Below are 14,688 nucleotides of genomic sequence, written 5' to 3'. Positions count from 1 at the left end.
GACTACTTTTACAATTCGTGCTCGATGCATAAACATTCGTTGTGCCAATAAAATCCCCAGATTTAGTGAGCACGGGTTGCGTCGGCGTACTAACGAGAAGGGCGGAGCCGAAGTTCTTTTGGCTGGCAGCATATCGCTCGTCAGAGGCTCTTTCAGCCACAGCAACGACCGATTCCTTCCTTTACGAAATACTTCAACTACAAAAGCATTTACTTTTCATGACGTTACTGCACGACAAACGATTCGACATCAATACAGACTTGGGATCCGCGCTTTCCTAGCTCACAGTCTCGAATTCAGTTGGTTTACTCGGAACGAAGCTTGCGGTAGCCCTTCTGGGTAGCAACGCCAGTGTTAGCAGCTCCCGTTCCGGTAGCCGTAGCCCCAGCGCTCGCCGTCGCGCCGGCACCAGCCGTACCACTCACTCCCCCGTTGGCAGTTCCAGTAACACCGCCACCGACACCAGCCCCAACGTTGCCGCCAACACCTGCACCAGCGATGCCATTCACACCACCGTTAGCCGCTCCGGTAACGCCGCCGGTGCCGCCGACACCAGCTCCGAGACCAGCACCACTGTATCCGTTGCCGACACCAACGCCGCGTCCATAGAGTCCGGCACCACCCCCAAGACCAGCAGCTCCTCCGAGACCAGACGCTCCTCCAAGACCAGCCTCAATGCCAGCCCCGCCGTATCCATTGCCGATTCTGGCACCGCGTCCGTAGAGTCCGACACCTGCACCCGCTCGACCACCTCCGTACAAGCCGGCACCGGCACCTCCGTGCAGAAGTCCGAACGTCTGGGCGGCCTGTTCCTCCGCATATGTGCTGCTTAAGAGTGCGACGACAGCGAGGCACAGGGCGGCAATCTTGCTGCTGCTGATCATCTTTTTCGGTTGTGTCTTCTTGAAAGTCTTCGGTGTGCTTTCGAGCTGTAGGATGTGAGCTCGAGTGAAGAGAATTGGAAATGAGCTTCAGAGTGCTCGGCATCTACAGCTTCAAGATTGACGGTGAGGGAAAATCTGGTAGGTAGCAGGAGGCGAGGGGCAATCCCAATCTCCATATTAAGTCTGCTTATGAATGAACATTCCTTCATCGAGTAGATCGAGTTGTTTTATTTTACACAATCACAAGTCAACAACGCACATCTGATCACATTGTTGATCGGTTCGAATAAAACAAGACCAAGGAGACGACATTATTTACTCAACTAAGCGTACTGCTACAGACCGTTACCATAACGGATATACACCCCCGCTTTCTCAATTTTTTCATGTACAGGGCAGCCAACCGACCGTCCACAAGATTATATCTGCGTTGATAGCCAACGTTTAAGCTGGCGACATCAACGCATTCTATGCCAGCCACGACGCCGCACTCATGTGGCTGTCGTTCTGGTATTAATAAGTGAGCTAGCCCAACATGCAGCATCTGGTACAGCTACTAAACTACTTTTTTCACTCATAATACCGGATTGATTACCTGCCAGAATATACTAAGGTTTGTACTGAACAAGTTGAAGTGACAGCTCTCGGTTGGTCATCACGACCAATGCGAATGTTGAAAAGTGGCTGGTCATTATCGAGGCAGATTGCCCCTCGCCTCCTGCTACCTACCAGATTTTGCCTCACCGTCAAACTTGAAGCTGTAGATGCCGAGTACTCTGAAGCTCATTTCCAATTCTCCCCTCTCGAGCTCACATCCTACAGCTCGAAAGCACACGAAGACTTTCAAGAAGACACAATCGAAAAACATGATCAGCAGCAGCAAGATTGCCGCCCTGTGGCTCACAGTCGTCGCACTCTCAAGTAGCACTTGTGCGAAGGAACAGGCCGCCCAGACGTTCGGATTCCTGCACGGAGGTGCCGGTGCCGGCTTGTACGGAGGTGGTCGAGCGGGCGCAGTTGCCGGACTCTACGGGCGTGGTGCCGGGATCGGCAACGGATACGCTGGCGTTGGGGCTGGTCTCGAAGGAGCTGCTGATCTCGGAGGAGCTGCTGGTCTCGGAGGAGCTGCTGGTCTTGGGGGTGGTGCCGGACTCTATGGACGCGGCGTTGGTGTCGGCAACGGCTACGGTGGTGCTGGTCTCGGAGCTGGTGTCGGCGGCACCGGCGGCGTTAGCGGAGCGGCTAACGGTGGTGCGAGTGGCAACGCTGGCGCGGGTGCTGGCGGCAACGTTGGGGCCGGCGTCGGTGGCGGTGTCGCTGGAGCTGCCAACGGGGGGAGTGAGTGGAACGGCTAATGCCGGCGCGACGGCGAGCGCTGGGGCTCCAGCTACGGGAACGGGAGCTGCTAACACCGGCGTTGCTACCCAGAAGGGCTACCGCAAGCTTCGCTCCGAGTAAACCAACTGAACTCGAGCCTGTGAACTAGGAAAGCGTGGATCCGAGTCTGTATTGATGTTAAATCGTTTGTCGTGCAGTAACGTCATGAAAAGTAAATGCTTTGTTGTTGTTGAAGCTCTTCGTAATAGAATGAATTGGTCGTTGCTGTGGCTGAAAGATCCTCCGGTGAGTGGTAGGCTGCCAATTAAAAGGCCACCAACCCCGCCTGTCTCGTTAGCCCGCCGACGCAACCCGTGCTCACTATAATAAATCTGGGGATGGTCGACAGATCGCAAGTAACAGTGAGGTTAGTCGCATAAGCGAACAGCCTCTTCTCGATTGCTGCATTGTCTTGACACTTGAAGCCGAAATACAATATGACGGTAGTTTGGCGAGACATTTCAAATACATGTACACCCTTTTAACAGACGCTTAAGCTCAGCCTGAGCAAAGCTTGCGGTAACCTTCGTATGGTGTTTGCAGCCCCAATTCCTACTCCGTTTCAAAGTTAATGAACATTAATATTCCCAATTCCCACTTCGTGCTTACTTTTGTGCCCGTACTCGCGCTGCCGTTAGCAGCTCCGTTTTAAGCGTCACATACCAAAGCCGTAAAGTCCGTCGCTATACCCACTCGACCAAACCCGCTCTGTACAAGACTGCACCGCCGTGCAGAAGTCCAAACGTCTGGGTGGTCTTCAGCGAATGCCCCGCTAGAGATAGCGACGACGGCGAGGCACAAGACGACGATCTTGTAGCTGTGCTCACTACTGGAGAGCTCTTGGACAATAGGGACAGCCTAGCTACTAGTTATGATTTTCTAGTATTGCGATTGAAGTCTTGTGGTTTTGCTTGGCGACGACGACACTCGTAATTATCCCATACTGGTAGTACTTGGTGTCGGAAATGAATCTGGCTGCGTTGATGTCGTACTTTCGATATTCTCGAGATCGGAGAGAAAACTTTCGTCATCGAAATTACTCGAGAAGATCTGATGGGTGTCGAACCGAACAATGCAAAGTCCTTGCTCTACCCTCAATTTTTTCTTAGCAGATTTTGCTCACACTGCCAGGGCGTATTGTGTTGGGGTCACGGTAGATTGTACTTGCTTCAGCTACACGAGAGCAACGCTCTTGCTACTGAGCTGCTCAATATAACGCTGCTGGGAATTATATATTTTTTCGTCTTGCCAACGCGCTCAGGATGTAAGACAAGGGCGGACGTCGTTCTAACCTCAGAGCGTATTGGGAAGGCGTTCACCACATAAAAAATAAGCAAATCCTGCTTTTTGCATATTTTAGAGCATCTCGCTTCTATATAAACAGAAACCTCAACAGCAAGGTGGGGAGAAGCCAGTGTGTGATGCTTTGCATTGCACAAAGTATTTGACTTACCGATGTCAAGAACAAATAAAATGTGTCTGTCCAGTGACTTCGAAGTCGTATTCCTCTAGAAAGGAAGGGTGCACCACTACTGATCCGATGTGTGAAAGCCCACATTAGAATGAGATTCGGCCTCAGTAGACACCACAAAATAGCCGCCAGTATACACTTTCACACGTAGAAGGGCCAGTGCGCGTTTGCACGACGCCGAGCACGCTGCTGCACAGCAAATCATGGCTTTTGTTTCCTGTGGGCAGCGTGTCTTCATTTGGCTTGCGCAAGCCGTACATCAACGGAGAAGAGAAAAATTGTCATTTTAAACGACTTAATTCAGTAAATCTGTGTCCTAGTAGCTAGCTTTTACATAGTCTTCGTGAGCTGAGAAAGCAGAGACGTCCTGGCTTGGTTGGCCTTGCTGGCATTGAAGCCACCCTTGGCGAGCGTCTCAATCTGCAGCAGGATGGAACTTGGCTTGTGCTGCTTGATATGCTGGGCGACCTTGTAAAGGTAGTGCAGCATATATATGCCGCAATCTATCGCATTAGTCTGGCGGGGCTTGCAGGTGTAGGAAAAAACCCTGGCTGCCTCGAATCTCCCACGGCTCGTGTGTAGAACCGCAAACCACCAGTCCAGACACGCGAAAATATACTCCTTGTCGTGACCATTATGAAGCGAGTCGATGTGATAATATATCTTTTTTGCGTCACTGCCATTCTGGATAATTACAACGCTCCAGTGGTCGTTAAACGCCACAGATATTTGTATCCACTCCAATCGAAATCACCAATTGTGTCGGGGGCGCTGGACTCCCGACCCGAGTGCTTGACGTAGGCGTAGTTAATGGCGGAAAATACAGCCGATCTTGCAGGTAACATTAGCTCTGGTTCGGGTTTTGTGTAACGAGAGATACAATAGTCAACCACGGAGCTAGTAATCGGAGCTCTTTCCTTTACGCTGGCGATGTCATCAGCGAAGAGTGGAATCGAGACAAGCTCTGCGGACCTACCTGCGGCGTGGGGGTAGATGCGTACAGGGGCAAGTAGGTTATTTCGTGGCCGCAGGCTGTATGGGGCGGCACTCTGTTGCAGGAGCTTGGTGTCGGGATCTCCAGTTGGATTTTCAAGGCAAAATCGAGGCTTTTTTCTCTTTTCTGATTCCACCCCTGATTCAACGCTAGCCACTGGTCCTGGGAGCTCCAAGTCTGATTCTAAAACTGATGCATCCAATGGAATCGGAGCGGAATCTCCGACTGATTCCGGGTTAGGGCCTTCGCCTGATTCGCAGAGAGCGACATCTGATACGGGGTATGATTTGTCTGCATTTGCATCTCCACTTGTACCAGCTTCCACGTGTAGCGCAGGATCACCGGCATTAACAGCAGCTCTTGCGGCCCCAGCCTCTTCGCTACCGGGATCGTATCGTTTCATGAAGCGTCTTGCTCGCGATCGTTGCGTTTCCTTGTGTATTATGGAAAATTCAGGAATAGTTCTTAGGTATCGCAGGAAGTCTGCGTAGTGCACCACTCCGTCCTCCCGCAAACTTCTGCGTAGTACTCCAAGGCCTGAAACTCGTAGCTTGCCAACTTGTACGGACGCCCCGCTCCCTTCACTCGATAGCGCTGGCCATCTTCCTCTGGTGGCTCCAGCATGTCCCAGTATTTTCTCTTCCAAGTAAGGAGCTTCGGTCGGGCGATTCCGAGATGGCGCACAGCATCCGCAGTTGACCACCCGGGGTGACGCTTCCAGGACTGAATGGTCGCCCACTGGTCCCTCACTCTCGTCTTCTGGGTCATTTCGTTAGCTCAGGGGGTGCCGAGTGGGAAGAAGTGAGGAAATTGAATGTTTCTTTAAAGTGAACCGGTCCGAAGAATTTTTTTATAGTGAGCGGTCCTATTCGGTTAAGTACTTTAAATTTCTAATACTATCACACAATGTAGCTCCTCATAACTAAATGACAGTGCTAAAATTATGTGCCAAGTTCTAGATGGGCTGCGGTTCACAATAATGCGATCTAGTCAATTTATTGTGGACTGAGAGTTCACAATTAAGTTACACTGGCACGTAATTATGAACTCTAATGTTGACAATTATTTAACAGTTTACCTTTATTGTGAACACTTACTTGTCCGTACGACAACATGTACTAGTAGACTAGCAACTCGTAACAGAGGTTTGTTTTACCGAGCGTGATGCCACGCTTAGCTAAGACTACAGCTAGTACAAGACTTGTTCACGAAAGAATTCAAAGCAATGTGTCATACAACTAAGAAAATGTTATTCGTATGCTGAGCTCACCGTAGTACGTATTGAACATCTAGCGCTGGGGATGCTAGCGGAGGTCTACCACGCGTATGCCTCAAGGGCAGGGCCACGGTTGGTGTCAGGTATTGAGGGGTGATGCTCCACGTATCGTACTGGTAATTACCCGGAAGGCGCGTATCCCATGCCTCGGGGTTTACTCCCACCGCACCCGCACTCCAAATCTGGTTGGGAACGTAAGAATCTAGCATAAGACCCGAGGGATAGCGTATCGGACCGCAATGCAAATGATCCGGGATAGCTAAGGATAGTGCGGGTAAACCTCCCGGCAATGTCATCTGAGTCCTCTGTACATTGGCACCAAATTCTTGATCCGACCTACCTTGACCTTGTACATTTCGTCGAATCCGTCGATCGTTAAATTTTAGTTGGTATCCGTTGACGCCAGGAACGCTGAGACCGTACGCAGCGCGACCGCAAATAATGTGCGCGCACAGACAAAAACTTTTCATAGTAGTAGCAGAAGCACTGGTTGGAGTATGTTCGCACCACCCACCCCTCTCTGGGCATACCAACGTGGTGGACTCGACGCACTGACCACTTAACATCAGACCTGTAAAAGCTCGCCGGCTTTTGTTTTTCCTCATCTTGAAGGCACTCGGGGGAAATTAACGAAGCGAGACGCTCACTGCTGAGAGGAACGTCGTCTGAAAGCGACGAGATGTCATTCACCTCTGTAGGGATCTCTCGATCATCGCCAACATATAAAACACGTACCACCGAAGGCGTGGGGGTAGCGTAGATAGCCACCCGACTCGTTGAAACCAATACTTTTGCCAATCGTGTAGCCTCCTTGGGCGGTGTAATTCGACCGCCCGCTACAGACGTGGGAAGGCATATAGAGTAGTCTTCCGTTATCGTCACAAGTTTTAGCAGCAACCTCCTTGTGTCACACGCCTTGCGTTGTGTGTATCTCTTTATGCTTGCGTTGAAAACTTCACAGGGATTGTTCATAGTTGCAAAAGCCCCCGGCGAATGAAAAATCTGCCACCGCCAGAAGCGACTAGCGATCCATTGACTGTAGAAATAGTTCGTGAAAGTTTCTAGTCTTCCGTCCAGGAGCCATTCCTGAGAAATGCGATTCCACTCCAGATATAGATGGTCCCTGCTAAGCGTGTAGTGCATATCTAGAACTCCGCGGTACACAACAGCTCGAAGGGCTGCGGCGAGGTGCTGCATACGCTTACGTACGTTGTATAGTACGTGGAAAAAGCACATAAGGTAAATGCTGTTCTCAAACCCACTGATAGCAACTAATCCATTTACTTGAGCCTTCTCCGCGTCTCCCATCACAGCATCGATACGCAGTGCCACACCCAATCGCTCCCGAAAAACCCTGACGAAACTACCAACAGCCTCATAGTACTCACGCTCAGCTCGCTGGCTCACAATAAACATACTGGCTAGGTGGTAAATTCTTCGCCGGTCAGTAAAGCCACAGGTTATAACTGGATACCCCAGGTCACTGAGTTTGAAAGTTGCATCGAGGTGAAAAATCAAGAAGTTCTCCTTCTGCTGTAGCGCCAGAATAGTTTGCATGAGTTTCAGACTGGTTATACCCAAAATCAAAGGTTCATAGTCCTCGCCATTACCCACAAACGGAAATCCCCTTTCGTCCTGTCGGTTTCCAAAAACGAACGCCGACCCTGGGTCAATATCGGCTCTGAATGCTTTCGAAATGACCAGCTCGCGTGTCTTAAGTATTGAGTTCTTCGATCCGTGCAGCCATCGGTTGTAACGAACGTTTCGCTGGACCTGGGCGCACGATGGAAATCCTAGCGCTGGGGAAGGAATCTCCGGTGCTCGCAGAAGATTACTCCATATTAAGCGTGGTGGTACTGCGCTCTCATCCATGCGTTTGATGTACTCCCGCATTTCAGGAGTAACGCGTGGGCGTGGTCCTACAGCACACGGCGTATCGCCTCGTGAATGCCTCTCAGTGTTCTCGAGAACGACCCACGTCGACGAGACTTCGCAGTGTTAAACTTTCCATTGCACTGCACACTTCTTCGGCAACCCCGATCCTCCGCAAGTCGGGCTCTTACATTGCAGGCGGCGCTCGACCATTTCGTGGTCGCCTGCGCAAATGCTGCACCATTTTGTTCTCACTGAAAAAATGCTCGAGCAGCAAAAATGATCCCATCGATACTTGACGAAGTCGGACTCGACATGCAGCTCGGCACGCTTGGTCCAGAAGAGTTTGGGGGGGCATCGTGCAGACGTTTGGGTGGTGGTCAGGTAGGAGAGTATCTGACCCGCTAGGCTGAGGTTCAGAATTATTCGCCAGACGGAGTAGTAGAGACAAATTCAGCGTAAGCGGGCTTAAGTTTTTTATATCCCTACAAATGTGTCCTTTAGGACAAATAAAAATTGTGCTTAGCACCAAACGTTTTTCCATGCAAATTTAATACCTTTTCTATCGATTTGGTGGTTAGCATTATTATGTTCAATGGTTGCACTGAACTGTGGAGCGGTAATTATGAACGGGCGGTTCAGAATTAATTGACAAAGTCAGGTAAATGTGAGCCAGCGGCTCAGAATTAATTGACAAAGTCAGGTAAATGTGAGCCAGCGGCTCAGAATTAATTGACAAAGTCAGGTAATTATGAGCGTTTCGCCCGTTTTGTGCAGGTTCCGCGCGGAAAGTGCAGACGTACGTAAAAGAGGTGAAATCCCACGTCCTTTCTTAAGTGTTTGCTAGTGTCAGAAAGTTGTATGCCAGCGTCAGTTCGAGCATAGTGTTTGCTTGTGTCAAATTATGTTTATTTTTGGTTAGAAAAGCGTATGCTCTCGTACCAGACTCTGATCCGATACATGAGCCGAATTCGTAACTTATTAATAGACGTAGATTTTGTTTACCGATTCTGATTACGGCGGCTTGGGTCAAAGCCTGGGATAACGTACACGTACAGTACATGTATTCGAATTAGAAGTGCACGTGCATCGGCAATACACGTGTGTTATGTGCGTCCGTCTGCTCGAACGAGCTTCGAAGAAAACGTCTGTCCTGACAACGCAAATTGCTCCGCTGCATAGCAACTTGCACTGCAGCGCGTACTTTTAAGTTAAAACTTATTATATGAATAAAAGTAAGGAGATCCGGTAAGGGACAAACGTGCTGTACCGGAATGCTTAAATCACCACTTCGAAGTACCATATTAATCCCTTTTTCATTCAACTGATAACGTTAAAAAGAGTTTCTGCGATTCTGCATTCTGCACGGGGCGGACCAATGCTGCTAGGATCAACACAGCTTGCCTTTAATAAAAAAATCTTTAATCTCTCATGCGGTAATAGCAGACTGAGTGTTCTGGCCACGTCAGCTGTCGACAGATCTGCGTCGTAGCTCCCAGTTGGCAGCGCCTTATTTTGAAGAATGTAAGCTGGCAATGCTCCATGCAGAAACTACGAGACCGCGCTCGTAATCGATGGAAGACCCCATCGCAATCGGGCTTTCCCCACTGCCTCAACTCCACATCGTGAGGTTACATTACTGACTTCACTTTCCAACTCACCACGCTCTGACACAACCCCCTCGTACCAAATGAAGCTCAGTGCCTTCTTCTCCGCTGCCGTTCTCGCACTTGTCCTGACACAGGCCCAAGAGCAGCAGCAACAACAGCAATCCCCAGTGGAATGGCAGCCCAAGACCATCGCGCACAAGGACGTCAAGCCGTTTGCTCAGCCTGAAGCCGTGACGATCTCCGAAAAGGCTGGAGTCAAGTTCAAACCTCAGATTGCTGTTAAGACGGGATGCGTATCGTATCCCGCAGTGAACGAAGCGGGCGAAACTAGTGGCGGTCTCCAGACGTCTGGTAGTCCAAAGGGCGGATGCAGAGGATCCGGCCACGGCTCGCAGATCTACGGCCGCTCTACGTGGTTTAACGGTCTCTGGGCCATCATGTACTCCTGGTACTTCCCCAAGGACGCGCCCATGTCTCGTATGGGCCACCGTCACGACTGGGAACATATCGTCGTGTTCATTGACAACCCGGAAGTACCGGAGCCCAAGATCTTGGGCTGCTCGCCGTCGTGGCACAGTGGATACACCAAGTACGCCCCATGCCCCGCCAACGTCATTGACGGCAGTAGCGTCAAGGTTAAGTACGAACATTCGTGGCCGCTGAACCACGCGCTAGACATCACCAAGGACGCTGGCGAGTTCCAGGACCTGATTATGTGGGACCAAATGTCCGATCTGGCGCGCAGAGCTCTGAACGATACCAAGTTCGGCAAGGCTAACACGCCCATGAACGACTGGAACTTCCGAGGAAAGATTGAGAAGTCCTGGCCGTTCAAAAAGTAAATATGAGGAGAGCTTACAGCTTAGTTGGTCCCGACGTTGCGTGATGTGATGAATATAAATGAACATTCGCTCTAAAAAAAACTACCACCTTAGAGAATAACATCAACTCGACTATGAGTCGATATACTACGTAGTATGTACTTGTTTTTCAAATGTCCCAACACTTGCTTTTATTATCACTAAGAACAAAGTTTTTTTCATCATTTTTTTTTACATCATCAAATGTTAAATTTAAAAATATAAGCACAGATATTATCTGTGCATGAGAGTGCTCAAATGACGACCTATGGATTGGGTTGGGGCCATTGAGAAAGCCCTACCTTCAGATCAGCGTTGGTTTGTGAATTCGGGTAGAGGAATCTTGGGTTTCTACGATAAGACAAGAATGTCATGGTGCATTATTAAATTGGTAATAGGCGCATGATTGCAATATTGTTTTTTTCTAACTTAACTTGGTTTGAATGCACTTTTGAATTATTAAAATAAAAAGCTGCATTCACGGTGACAATAGTATTCAGCCAACTGAAGAGTACAGTGCAGATCTTATTAATAAGTGCAACGGTACGTTGAACGGGGATTGTTTCGAGCTGTGTGGACCACTTTCACAACTGTTTTTTATGCGTTCTTACAATTTTTAAGTGAAGAGGTCCTATTTTTTATACCGCTATGCATATTTATCTACAGTTCATTAGTTGTTGACAGGTAGCCAGCCCCCACACACCACAGTGATGTTTTAGGACCGCTCTTAACGAGCGGTGGTTTTGGTAGGCTAGGTCGTCTGCCATATGTCTCTGAGGGTCTCAAGTTCAAGCCCACAGACTACGGTTAGGGTTATTTGCGGACACAGCCTACGCTCATGGGTGTCCGGGTAGGTTTGACATATTTAATTTAACACGTGTATTGACCAGCAGTCCTAATAAAAGCGCATGTACTCTCTCCATATCTTGCCAGCGGCAAGCAACGACGGAAGTCAGCTGTCATGCCATCGTTTCCCTAGTCGCTGCGTAGCCTAGTAGCCTTCGACGCCTCCGCACCAACGCTGACACCTTGCGTTGCTATCATAGCTCAGGGTCTGCCGTCCGTGTGTACTTGACGGAATCTTGAAATGGGCGATTAGCGAAGGACAGAGCAGGGCGGATTCTCACCCCAGCCCACAAACCACCAGCCCCATTCTTAACGACAGCAGCTGCGGTCGTCTAGACGCCAAACTACTAGCCTACAAAACTACAGCTTCGCTAAGAACGACCCTAAAGTGCGAGTTTCTAGAAGCTTACTGTATGGCTTAGCATTAAACTAGCCAAATACTACTAAAGCCAATTTAACCACACGACCTTCGTGTACAGTAGTCTGTAGTGGCAGTGGACACAAGAGACAGCGTTCCCATTGTGCCAATTAGCACAATAGTACGTACATACGCAAAACCACTGAGTAGCTAGTGGCAACACGCGAAACAGTGAGCGCACGCAAGATTGGTCCAAGTACAGCGAATAGTGGCAGCACACAGCAGTACAGAAGTCGACCACAAACCCAGCTATAAGTAGATTTGAGCGGTCCAACACTACACAGCTCAGTTTTTCTGCTTTTTACGGCTGTCAATGACTACTCAGAAGCTAGATATCTTTTAATATGCAATCATTCCTTCCACTAGCAGTAGAAGGGCTACTATAGATTTGACGCAGTAATTTACAGTGTAAAGTGGCTGGCTGTTTACTGAAAATTATCACGGCACGTACATGTAGTCTTCCAGCCAAAATAGCTGCTGCGAAAACAAAGTGCACAGAGCTCAAATCTTTCTCTTGAGCCCCCCCCCCCAAGTGACTGCGCAGATACCGTAGTGACGTTTTCGCTCACTACTCGGCGTGTGTAAATGGGGTGACGTCGCTGTCAATTAAAACACACATGTCATCATAATACCAAGTGCCCCGATTGCCTTGCCGGCGGACTTACCATTACGTTGCCAAATCCAGCTCGAGGAAGCCGGCGGTACAAGAGCGTTCCGCTAGAGAACGGTGTCGCCAGCGCTGACCGCTAGGGGGAGTCGACTGTTCGTCAACCCTAACAGAGACGACTGGGAGAAGACACTTTCGGCAGTCGGCAACCTCGGGTAGGTCTGTGAACCCGTCCTCATGCACGTAAACCCGAATACATATAGCTTGGACGTGGACCCTTCAATGTGTACGGTGCATACGCGCACGCGTCAAGCATAACGTCTCACACGCAGGGGCTAATGGTAACCAAATATCATATGATATTTTTGATAGTAATAGTACTATTTTCGATATTAAATATTAATAGTAACTCATTTTTGCAAAAGCTAACATAATATTTTTATATTAGCTCGGAGAACTGAAAAATATTAGATACTACATGATATTTTATGACATTTAATAGTATTTTTTCTTTTCCCACCTAAATACTCTTCTGGCCAGTTTAACCTCGGGGAACCGAGCGAGACAATAAATTTTCCAACAGGTTCTAGAAAAGCAGTAGGCTTTAAGACTGACGAGTATTTGCTCTAGTATTTCACTGTGACACAGACAAAGGCGATCGAGATGGAAAACTGCAAACGCTTGCAGCTGTTTAACGTTGATAGAGCGAAATCAAGACATTTGTTCTTGTTCTCTTCCGATCTCCTCGTCGACATCGTGCGTCTAATAAACCTGCTGCCTGTGGCGCTAGATTAATGCGCTCAGCAGTGCCAACACACAACGCCAACCTTGCCGTCACTCACAATTGTCCCGGTACTCACGGTTGATTAGTAATACTTCAGCTAGTCGAGCGTTAACGACATCTGATTAGTTAATGTAGCCCGATTACGCAATCATTGAAAAATATAATATCGTATTAACTAATATTAAGTTGATATTTAATAATATCATATTGTCTCAAAAGAAAATATTAGGTGATATTTTTTATATTAACTGGTCTACAGGTGATATTTTCACAATATTAACTTCACCGATTTTGGAGTTACCATTAACCCCTGCTCACACGGCCAAGCAGCGCAAGAACGGGATGCTTCGAGCTCCTGTGGGCATTACCCACGGACGCCTGCCACTCTATGCACGCACTTTTCATTCTGGCGCTCTTTGCGCTGACCTACCTGCTTTACTCTTCCTGCTGCACGCCGACCGTATTACCGCAGTACGCCAGCGACCAAACTCTCATCTTGCTGTTGGGTAGGGCTGCCAGATCCCCCGCGTAGTTAGTCTTTATTAGCTGCTTTATCGGAGCCGTATCTGCCCAAATTGCAACTGAGAGAAATGCGGTCAGCCGCACGCACATAGCTATCCTCTCTAACTTCGCTGCCTATCCTGCTACCTACTACCCTACAGCTTCGGTTTCGCAAGAGGAATCCCCTCTCTCTGGGATATGCCAGACGCTCATCACCAGTCCGACGTCGCCCGTCCTGTCCTTGATATTTTCTCTCTGTCCTTCCGCCGTGTCATCTCCTTGCGCGCGATCTTCTGCAGTGGACGTCAACCGACTGCTCGCATCTTCAACACCCCCTTCTTTACTCTGTGCCTGTTGTACTTCTCGCCACCGTCCATCACCAACGCTGTCACCGTCTGACCGTTGTCGGCTAGAAGTCCGCCACGCTGACCGCGTCACTCGTCGGTCAGGCCAATGGTCACTGGCGTGTGGGACTGTACTGACATTTCGTGCTCCTCTTGGGTTAAGAGCACGGGGTGTCCACCATATCATAGGTAAGCGAAGCGTTAATACGTAGAGCATAGCATGACTAGCAATTTTTACATTTGCAGCAGCAGCAGTAAGAGTTTGTCCCTGAATAGGGTGGGTAGCTGCCACAGCACAGCAATCCTTACCGGAAGCGTGAATGTGTTAGTGTGAGACCAGGAGAACAGTAGTATAAACTCGCTGGCTATAAAGAACAATGAAGCGGGATTCATTAACCCACTATATTTGCAGTATACTGAAAAAAGACAGGTTTTTTAAAAGGACATAGACCGACGATTGATGGATGTAGACGTGAAAACAAGTAGTCTTCCTAGCTCATTTTAAATTTAATGACGTTTGACATCAGTGTTGACATTAATTCCACGTAAAGGTAACGCGGTTTAATGGCGGCTTGGTCTGCACACCTTGCTTGGAGGTCTCCAGATACTTTGCTACCCCCGCCGATCGTTTCGTCGCGTTTTACCACCACAACTTCGGTCTCGTTATTTTTAACTTTCAACAAACATGAATTCGTTAGCATTACCAGAGGTTAAAAAAGAATATCAATAAAATAACTATTGCATTTTTATACGAAATAACTTATAATTGCCCCTTCTTCCCTTCCCATACTTTATAAATTTGGTAACACATTTATCCATTTCCCAATGTATGAAAGGTAAATTC

The 14,688-nt window shown here is 48.7% G+C and overlaps 2 protein-coding genes and 1 pseudogene across 2 annotated transcripts; 2 read left to right on the top strand and 1 right to left on the bottom strand.

The window, feature by feature from the left end:
- Positions 1-305: 305 nt before the first annotated feature.
- On the bottom strand, positions 306-884 carry PITG_12752 (uncharacterized protein; the record flags this gene model as incomplete). Its single annotated transcript, XM_002900095.1, has 1 exon — positions 306-884. The coding sequence occupies one exon, from the start codon at positions 882-884 to the stop codon at positions 306-308; it is 579 nt and encodes a 192-aa protein (XP_002900141.1).
- An 866-nt stretch (positions 885-1,750) lies between these two features.
- Positions 1,751-2,342, top strand: PITG_12751 (uncharacterized protein; the record flags this gene model as incomplete). Its single annotated transcript, XM_002900094.1, has 2 exons — positions 1,751-2,222; positions 2,272-2,342. The coding sequence occupies 2 exons, from the start codon at positions 1,751-1,753 to the stop codon at positions 2,340-2,342; spliced, it is 543 nt and encodes a 180-aa protein (XP_002900140.1).
- A 7,203-nt stretch (positions 2,343-9,545) lies between these two features.
- Positions 9,546-10,311, top strand: PITG_22973 (annotated as a pseudogene; the record flags this gene model as incomplete).
- Between the last annotated feature and the right edge of the window lie 4,377 nt (positions 10,312-14,688).

This window comes from Phytophthora infestans, genomic scaffold (genome assembly GCF_000142945.1).
Source record: "Phytophthora infestans T30-4 supercont1.27 genomic scaffold, whole genome shotgun sequence".
Taxonomy (NCBI): Eukaryota; Oomycota; class Peronosporomycetes; order Peronosporales; family Peronosporaceae; genus Phytophthora; species Phytophthora infestans.
This window is presented reverse-complemented; position numbering and strand designations above follow the sequence as displayed.